This window comes from Seriola lalandi, unplaced genomic scaffold (genome assembly GCF_002814215.2).
Source record: "Seriola lalandi dorsalis isolate HSWRI2012SDOR001 ecotype SW California unplaced genomic scaffold, Sedor1 jcf7180002054885, whole genome shotgun sequence".
Taxonomy (NCBI): Eukaryota; Metazoa; Chordata; class Actinopteri; order Carangiformes; family Carangidae; genus Seriola; species Seriola lalandi.
The window spans coordinates 7236216-7245553 of record NW_019525437.1 but is presented as its reverse complement, the minus strand read 5'-3'; the positions used below and the strand labels follow the sequence as shown (position 1 = coordinate 7245553).

Here is a 9338-nt window from a genome sequence, read left to right as displayed (position 1 = left end):
TTCTGCACGACAACATAATAGTATATTGGTTCTTTGTGCAAAGAAAAGCTGACTAATGTTTGGCCTGACAGCAACAACAGAGATTGATGTGACTGCTGTATATTGTGTCTTGCATCATACACACATTAGTCATCAGTGGGACGGGCAAACATAGACCAGCGCCTGGAAGGATTTAACAAGCACTTTTAACTTTGCACTATTTCATCTTTTAAAGAGGCAAAGCAACATCTGCAATCTCAGTACGACGACTTTAAAAGACGAACTTCGACTCCAGCAGGACACATCAAACACGTAGCCTCACAAACAGTGCGAGAAGGAAGTGTAAGTTACTGTAATTGGGACGGCAGGTATGAACACCGACTTGGAGGACCAGGAAGACGAGCTACTCGCTCTCCATAGTATCTTTGGTTTGGAGGAGTTCGTCCGGAATGAGTCGAACCCTGCCGGAGAAATCCGAGTGTCAGTTGAGCTTCCTGCGGACTTCACCGTGGCTCTGACAGAGGGTTAGTAAGCCAATTACAGAAAAGAGCGTATTGAAATTAATATTAAATGAAGGGTGTGGACGATAACAGCATGTCGATGAGCCATAACATTGCCGGGATTGGTCAGATATTTTGATAATGTTCAAATCATGGCTGTCTAAATTGCTTTGCACGGGAAACTACTGCTTCCCAAGCCCATAGACTGAGGTAATCTTATCTCATTATAATGGAAGGTAAAAAGTAATAAGTAGTAGTAACCAACAATTTCCCTCATTTGAAAATGAATAGCTAAATATGAAACAGAAAAAAAAAAAAAAAAGTAATATAATATAACTGAAGAAAAAGAATCTCTTAGTTATCAGTTTTTCCAACAAATAGACATGCTTTCATCATATTTTAGTATCATATGTGCTTGTTTTTATGGCCTTTTTGTATCATTGTAAATTGTTTGTGTTTAATGTTATTTTGTATGTATTATTGAGTGTGATGCATTTTAAAGGGACAGGCATTGCAAACTAGCTTATGCTATAAATGCTTCTGTCTCTATACAAATAAACATTAAATAAATATAGACAGCAGAAGGTCAGCAAAAAATAATGCATATTACATGATTATTTAAAAGAAAAAGAAAGAAAGAAAGAAAGAGAAAAATGCTCAGTCCACAACTGACAGTCTTGATGAACATAGTTTAGTATTTATGTGTGTAGTAATGTACTTTATTCATATTGTCTTGTTGTTTTTCTTTCTAAGGTGAAACGGTGAGGCAATATGAGATATCATTCCTGCCACCTCTGCTCCTTACCTTTGAACTCCCTGAGGACTACCCATCCTCCTCCCCTCCCTCCTTCACCCTCACCTGCAGCTGGCTGACACACATACAGGTATCAGTAGAAGCAATGTGGGTCACTTACAACATTATTGGTCACATTTACAACTCTCCCAGTGTGTGTGAGTGATTGCAGAGAATCTATAAAGCTTACCAGCTGTCCCCCTACAGCTCTCTGCACTGGGCGCTCAGCTCACTGATCTCTACCAGGCAACCGGAGGCGCAGTGGTGCTCTTCTCCTGGGTGCAGTTTCTCAGAGAAGATACCCTCCAGTTCCTGGACATCCATACTCTGCTGGAGCTCTACTCTGATGAACACAGCACTCTGCGCTATAGCCAAGACTCACAAAATGCTGCACTTTCAGAAACAAAGAATAATCAAGACACTCCAAAGTCAGATGACCAAAGTTGTAATGTTTCAGATCTCCCTGCACAATCCATGGAAGTTCAGCACCCGAATGTGATTCTTGCTGATGGCCAAAATCCCTCAATCTCAGACCAGAGCAGCACAGACTCTCAGGGAGTCAGCAATGTCAGCCAGAGTCGTCAAAACTCAGGGCCTCCGAGTGATTCTAACCAAATTATACAAGCCTCACATGCAAAGGAGGCTGAACAGACCTTCCAGCCCTCAGAGTTAAAGGCTGACAGCCAGAGGGATCTGTCTTCATAGGCAGGCAAATCCAAGCCTCCTCCATTTTCTGAGTCTGATCAAATTGTCCAGGAAGATTTCTCAAATGAAGGCGGTGTTTCGGCCTCATTATTGCCTCCAGATGAAGTAGATCAGAGTGGACAAGAAGGAGCTGCTCCTCTGGAAACCCACCCCAGAGAATCCTTTGAAAATAAAGCGCAAACCCCCTCCCTAACTCCATCACAAACTCTGCTGTCCCAGCTCTTGATCTATGATGCAGCCCAGAAACAGAAAGTGTTTGCCGCCACGGTGTTTGACTGTAGTGTGTGCTTTGTGGGCTGGCTCGGTTCGGAGTGTGTGCAGTTGCCTGAGTGTGGCCACATCTTCTGCCAGGCATGTCTCACTGAGTTCTGTAAGCTCCACATAACAGAGGGGAACGTCCGGGGTGTCACCTGTCCTCAGGCAGACTGCAAGGCCAGCCCCACGCCTGCACAGGTACAGTCTTCACCTCTCTGTCTGTCTGTCTGTCTGTCTGTCTGTCTGTCTGTCTGTCTGTCTGTCCTGCCAAATACAGCTTCATTCTGATTGTCCTCTTGTGTTTTGAGGTTTTGGGATGTTGAGCAAGAATTACTAAATTTGTTTACTTAGATCCTTATTTAATTGAAAATATATACTCAAAGATATATATAAGTATATATCGGCTTAGTATTTAGTGTTTTAATCTTCAGCAGTTCCTCTTATTTTGTAAGATGATATATTTGGTATCTATTTGTTTCTGCAAGGGCTTTACTGACATGCACTGTCTCATTATGCAGATATACTGTATATGCCTTTGTTAACATATCTGCAATAAGCTCATAGCGATTGACATATTTGGTCTAACTCAAAAAAAACAACCTACAAATTATGGGCAAAAGAAATCTCCTGGATTTTAATGTAGATTATCTGACTTCTTTGCCTCATTCTGCCGTGTCTGATTTTCTGTTTTTCTGTTTTGAAGGTGAAAAGTCTGGTGGGGGAGGAACTGTTCAGCCGCTATGATCGTCTCCTGCTGCAGTCGACTCTGGACCTCATGCCTGGTGTGTTTCCCTTATATTTCTTGTAAAACTCAGGATGCCTTCAACGCCTTTATATACCAGAATGACTCAAGATAAATAAAAACCTAATTTAATTTTCCATCGGGTTCCTGTCTCTTCTCTTCTCCCCTCCTCTTCCGAGCAGATGTGGCGTACTGTCCTCGGCTTTCATGTGCTTCACCTGTCATTCTGGAGAAGTCCAGCACTGCAGCGCTGTGCTCTGTGTGCGGCTTTGCTTTCTGTGTCACCTGCAGAAAGACCTACCATGGAACAGATGACTGTCAGGCAAAGAAGGCCATGAAAAAACAGATGGAAGAAGACCTCAAGCAAGGCAATTTAGAGCTGCCAGAGTCACAAGGTATGTGTGTGTGTGTGTGTGTGTGTGTGTGTGTGTGTGTGTATTTTTTTTGCATAAAAGGTATTGTATAAAGTGAGATTTCCATGTTTTCTTTGATTATAAAGCAGGTCTAGGTTTCTATTTTAATACTGTGAAAATATCAAAGCGCTCAGTCCACAGAGAAATGCACACAGTCTGTATTCAGAAACTCGACCCGCCCACCTGGACCCACCATCCAACCGTACAGGATTTGGTTTCTCTCAGTGTTTAGCTGAAACCTGCAATACTTTTATTCCACCACTCAGAAAACAGTCAGCCAATCAGAAGAGAAGCTCAGAGCCTCCTCTCTCTCACCGACCTGTTGTTACTAGAGCTCCAGAGTGAAGCCTGAGAGAGGTGATGTAAAACTGCACTGAGATAGTTTTTGGTTCTTAAAACCACAAATATATCTTCTAATGGGTATCAAGATAACATTTATTTGACATGAAATTATATTTAAAATGAGCTGCACTGATTTCTTGTCTGAACTTTTTCTTGGTACTTGTGTGTTACAGCAATGTGTTAAACCTAACAAAAGCTGTAATGATGAGGGGTAAGTCTGTAAAATGAGATGTCTGTCTTATTAGGCTTCGTCAAGCCCAGGTGACCTACAACTATTTAATTAAGAATTACAAAGCTTTAGAGCAATAATACATCAAATAAATGTATAAAAAAACAGAGCAAGATTCTTGAATTTCTTAGGTAGCAGAGAGGAACGTCTGTCTTAGTGGAAGCAGATGACGTGGCAGGTTGATAATACTGTAGATAACAGGCAAATAATAGAAAACAGATTTTTTTGGTTAACTTTTAATTACAGTCCCATCACTGGATTGAATATTCAGTTTGTGTGGATGCAGATGTGTGTGCGGTGCAGTGTGTCGGTGTGTGTCTGAAGCAGTGCTCTGTGTTGCTGTGTGTGCCTCAGAGGGGTTGAAGGCTCTGTGGGACGACTATACCAGCGGCAGCAAGCAGAGGCAGCTTGTCCTGCAGAGCAGGTACAGCCGGAGGGTGCTGCAGGTCAACCTGGAGGGCAGTCTGAGCGAGCACTGGATGGAAATCAACAGTAAGAACTGTCCTCACTGCTTCTGCAGAATAGAGGTATTTATTAATTCATCTATCAGCATTTATTTCTACACATACACATGAACTCATGAGCGCCGACAAATATGTGTTTACAAACTCATTTTTACAGTGTTTAAGTGACAGAGTTGGGCCTTGGCACGCCATTTGATTATCTGACTGTTTTAGATCAATGTTGTTTCTAATACATATGTTGTTGCATTTTATGTTGCAGAAAAACAGGGGATGTAACATTATGACATGCTCTCAGTGTAGAAAGTGTTTCTGCTGGGCCTGCCTCACCAGACTGCCCTACGCTGGTGCATCCGTACACTTTGAGGACAGTCCCTGTTCTGTCTACCAGTGATCGCTGACATAGTCCTTCAGCCACTTTGACCTCCAGCCATGGAGGGAACTGAGTCAACACATTTTGCATATGTTATGCTATATTAATTGCACAATCATCGGAGGGCAGTTTGCAATACAAATAAGTGCTCATTTAATGAAACATGTAAAAAACATGATAATGTGGAGCATGTTTTCAAAAAATGATGATCTCAACACAGTTGGGAATAAACACTCTTAACATTAGATCCTCTATGGTGTTTTGCTGTGAATGGGCCAACATGTTATTTGTCACAGTTTATACAAAAAAAAGCCAAAATCATACAAATGTCATGTTAGTTTGACTTTGAGAATTTTACATTTTAAAACTAAATGTTTAACATCCTACTATCACTGATGTCAAGTCATTCAGAAAATGACACCATGTGTCTGTTATGACCAGTAGATGGTGCTAAATACCATTGCTCTGAAGAAACTTTACAAGCGGTTCCCATTTGTTTGTATCCTTTTTATATACAGTCTATGGTTATATCAAGAATTAGGGTCTGCAACTGATGATTGTTTTCATTATTGTTCTGTCTGCAAATAATTTCTTTGATTAATAGATCAATTAAATGCCCATCATACTGTAAGTTGCTTTGTTTTGTCTAAAGTGTCCACAACCTGAAGATGTTCCATTTAATGTCATAAAAGACAAAGAAAAAAAGCTAAAAGACTGAAACTGGTAAAATCATCCCAGTATTGCTTAAAAAAATGACTTAAACTGAAAATTTGAGTATCAAAACTGCTGCAGTTTGCTTTTCTGTTGATCGTCTAATCAATTCAAAGACTGATCATTATAGCTCCAGTATGTAGGGAGTCACTTTTTAAACTCTTTCCACTCCCTGTTACGCAGTTTTATTTTCAAAAAGGATTATATCCTACAGCATCCAAACAACTGCTCTACAGGAGTTTTCGATGTACAACGCCTTTACTGCTTAACATTTTAAAGATACATAATCACTCCCTGTTCTTCTGAACTGCACAAATGTTTCAATTGTGTTCAAAGGACACCCTGCAGGTAGTTTATGGGGCATTTTGCCTCTACTCACTGATTGACTTCCTGTTTTTGAAACGCCCCCCCCCCCTTCCTCCACTGTTCTGTCACAACAGTGGAACAAAGACCACTGCTGCACGTCCCCAGGCTGTCTGAGACATGATCGGAAAGCTACAGCTGTCTCTCATATGAAGCCAAGAAATGCTGGCCCTCTCTCTTGTTGTCTCTCTTCATGTGTGTGTGTGTGTGTGTGTGTGTGTGTGTGTGTGTGTGTGTGTGTTCCTGTATCTTTTCCAGGAAAAATCCAGTTTCCAAACAGGGGTCATCACTTCCCCATAAATGTCTAAACAACTGTTTGCCTTACTGACCCACAGTCCTCTCTAGCGGGGCCTGGAGGACTGGAACTGGAGAACAGGACGTGTGTTTATGGTAGTCGAAGCTTTTTTGGTAAAACGTGACAGAAAGTAGAAATGCAAAGGCATGAATCCCAGAGAGAAATGTAATATATGACATACAGTATATCTCCATATATCAAGAGTGATGTTGCCATATATGTCACCCATTTATATAGAACGCATATGTAACATTATATATTTAATTTCTAATTATTAAAACAACATATATGTTTATATATGTTTTTATTAATTTATCATTCATTTTAAAAATGTCTATCTACACATTCTGGGAAAGTGGTCTCAGACTTTTGGAACATAATGTATATAATATAAACATATACTGACAGGCTGTGGGATATATATATATATATATATATATATATATATATGTTTATGTAACATACAGTATGTAATATAAGCATACACACATAAATGTATATATTTGTATAGCTAGATATATATGTCAATATATGAAATTGTTTTAATTTCTAACAGGTTCCATGTATGAGTTTTACATACGTATATGTACATATGAAATAAGAATGTATATTAAATATATGGAAATTCAATATATGTACATATGTCACATTTGCATATAGGATGCACCTAAGCACTGCTATCATAAAACCACTGAAGTAAGGCTGACCATACTTCTCAGAAGGGATTGTCAAAAATATTAATATTATACGGCTCAAATGTACCAGGGTGTGAAACCACTGTCAACACAGAACAGTCTGTCAACTTCGTCCTAACCTTTAAGACATCACTCCTGTCGCTTTTAAAGAGCTTCTTAAATCCACACTGAACTACGCAGGACAGAAAGCTGCTGCTGGGCTTTGGCATTCTCAGACATGATGTACTTGTGGCCTCATGTAAAACGATTATTTGTCAAAAGCGAAACTCCTGCGGTGAAATCATCGATCAGGGTGAAGCAACACGTGGAAAAGGCTTGAACCCGCAGAGAACAGAGCAGCGGCAGTGATTGTGTTTTCTGATAAAACCTCTCTAAAAACTCTAATTGATCTCTTGTGCGAGCACACATAGATAGAGTGGCTTCAGAAAGTATTCAGACCTCTTCACTTTTTTTTTTTTTCACATTTTTTGCCCAACAATCTACACTCAGTGAACCATCGTGAAAAAGTGAAAGAAAATCTGTGGGGAGACCTGACGATGGCAGTTCAGACAGGAACTGATCAAATCCATTCAATTCAATTTCACTTAAGCTGTAACTGGGGTTTCCAGACAGTACTGAATCAAAGGTCTGGAATCTGGATACTTTTGAAAATGAGAGATTTCACTTTTTGATTTATATTAATTATCTTCACAGCTAGAAGGTTCTGGGTTTGAACGTGCCGGGCGGCCGGGGCCTTTCTGTGTGGAGTGAGCATGTTCTCCCTGCGCCTCTGTGGGTTTCCTCTGGGTGTTCTGGCTTCTTCCCACAATCCAAAGACATGCAGGTTTTGGTTAATTAGTGACTCTAAACTGCTCTTAGGTGTGAATGTGAGCGTGAATGTGTTGTTTGTCTCGATACATCAGCCCTGTGACGGATTGGTAACCTGTCAGCTGGGATTGGCTCCAGCCCCCCTGGGACCCTAAAAGGATAAGTGGTATGGCTAATTAATGAATGAGATGAAATCACTGAGTTTAGATTAATGGAAAAAAATGACATATTTTATCCATTTATAGTTAAATTTACAACTAGATAAAGGGTGCAAAAAAAAAGGAAGGGGTCTGAATACTTTCTGAATGTACTGTGTATCAGTGAATCAGTTAAGCCCAGTCAGGCAGGCGTCAGATCAACTGACCTTTTCACAGCAGCCATTTTGAGTTTCACAGTAGAAGGTGTTTCTGATAAAATCATTCCTTTGAATCTTTTTGGCAAAGAATACATTGCTGATATGAAGAGTGATGTTAATACAAATCTGAGATGATTTGTGTGATATGATTTGATATTAACACCCACTGTGACGTCCTCGCCCCCAGTTGTTCGTTTTATCTTCTCCATCAAGTTTTTTCTTCTTGAGACTGTTTTTTAAAATCTATATCTGAGATAATTTTGAAAATTGGTTTCCCCCTTTACAGCTCAGGTATATTCTAAAAGTACCTGTCTCTTATACACATCTAATAAATGTCAAAATGTAAAATGACTACGTTTAGGATGCTTCACTTTGAGGGTCCTGGTGTTGTGAATGCTGCCCATCATTAATGTTTTTAGTGACACTGGTGCTTTTCTTACTGTGACTAATCATAAGGCCGACCAGCACGTGTCTCAATGATGAAGTTGCTCCTCATCAGCAGCTACATAAACTGTCTGTAAAGGTGTTTTCAGACAGACACCTTTCTTCCTAGACAAATAGATATACTGTAAAATCAGAATGGTTAAACAACTGCGTGGCCCAATTCTGGCCATAGATTTGTTCCAGTACTGATTGGAGTGGATAACAAATCAGAACAGAAGACAGGTGACAGCCCAGTGATGTGTTTGTTCAATCTGCTCCACAGGAAGTGTTCATGTTGGTGTCTGAGTGAGTGATTGAGCTGTCAGTCATCTACTTCAACTGTCTGTTTGAAGCAAATGCTTAGTGAGCCTTTGTGAACCGCAGTGACAGATGCACAATTGTGAACCTGGTAATGAACGGCTAAACATTTAGTACAGAAAACCAGTAAGTAATTGAGTCTGTTTGGTTGCTTTTTTTTCATTCTGTGCTTGAAATGGAATTTCAAAAAAGGTGGAGTATTTTAAACAAGCAGTAATGCACCTGCAGCATTTAGGGACATGAATTTTGTACAAAAATCGTATTTTGGAGGGGAGAGGAGAGATCTATGATTTTATTTTTGCCTCCTCACATTGTTGGTTTGAGTAGGAAACAAATTTATTTTACTCGATACTTACAATAAATACAATATATACCCATAATAGCCGCACGCATTCATTAAAAACACTGAGTAATAACAGACATCTAATATGCCACTACTCCATATCGCAGCGTATCGGCTCAATTCAAGCACTGATTCCACAGATACAAATTATTTATTTATTTATTTTTTTAAATCCAGTGGCAGAAATCCAAGTTTGTGGGCCATTACTGAAAACTAATACTAACTTAAACCTGAGG

General features: G+C 39.8%; 2 protein-coding genes across 2 annotated transcripts; both read left to right on the top strand.

Moving 5' to 3' along the window:
- Positions 1–178: 178 nt before the first annotated feature.
- LOC111671656 (E3 ubiquitin-protein ligase RNF14-like) lies at positions 179–5423 on the top strand. The gene is made up of 7 exons (XM_087180042.1): positions 179–503; positions 1233–1363; positions 1480–2430; positions 2936–3014; positions 3157–3369; positions 4313–4485; positions 4682–5423. Exons 1-3 carry the CDS (start codon positions 350–352, stop codon positions 1975–1977), a joined length of 783 nt encoding a protein of 260 aa, XP_087036168.1. The 5' UTR covers positions 179–349; the 3' UTR covers positions 1978–2430; positions 2936–3014; positions 3157–3369; positions 4313–4485; positions 4682–5423.
- Positions 2042–4842, top strand: LOC147817832 (E3 ubiquitin-protein ligase RNF14-like). Its single transcript, XM_087180005.1, has 6 exons — positions 2042–2050; positions 2197–2430; positions 2936–3014; positions 3157–3369; positions 4313–4450; positions 4811–4842. The coding sequence occupies exons 1-6, from the start codon at positions 2042–2044 to the stop codon at positions 4840–4842; spliced, it is 705 nt and encodes a 234-aa protein (XP_087036131.1).
- Positions 5424–9338: the final 3915 nt, after the last annotated feature.

What these genes read in the sequence shown, in the direction of transcription:
- LOC111671656 (XM_087180042.1), top strand. Translation starts at nt 350, where the DNA reads ATGAACACCGACTTGGAGGACCAGGAAGACGAGCTACTCGCTCTCCAT. An exon ending in CACCGTGGCTCTGACAGAGG is followed by an intron (nt 504 to 1,232) that starts GTTAGTAAGCCA and finishes TTTCTTTCTAAG; the next exon opens with GTGAAACGGTGAGGCAATAT. An exon ending in GCTGGCTGACACACATACAG is followed by an intron (nt 1,364 to 1,479) that starts GTATCAGTAGAA and finishes GTCCCCCTACAG; the next exon opens with CTCTCTGCACTGGGCGCTCA.
- LOC147817832 (XM_087180005.1), top strand. An exon ending in CCAGCCCCACGCCTGCACAG is followed by an intron (nt 2,431 to 2,935) that starts GTACAGTCTTCA and finishes TCTGTTTTGAAG; the next exon opens with GTGAAAAGTCTGGTGGGGGA. An exon ending in AGAGCTGCCAGAGTCACAAG is followed by an intron (nt 3,370 to 4,312) that starts GTATGTGTGTGT and finishes TGTGTGCCTCAG; the next exon opens with AGGGGTTGAAGGCTCTGTGG.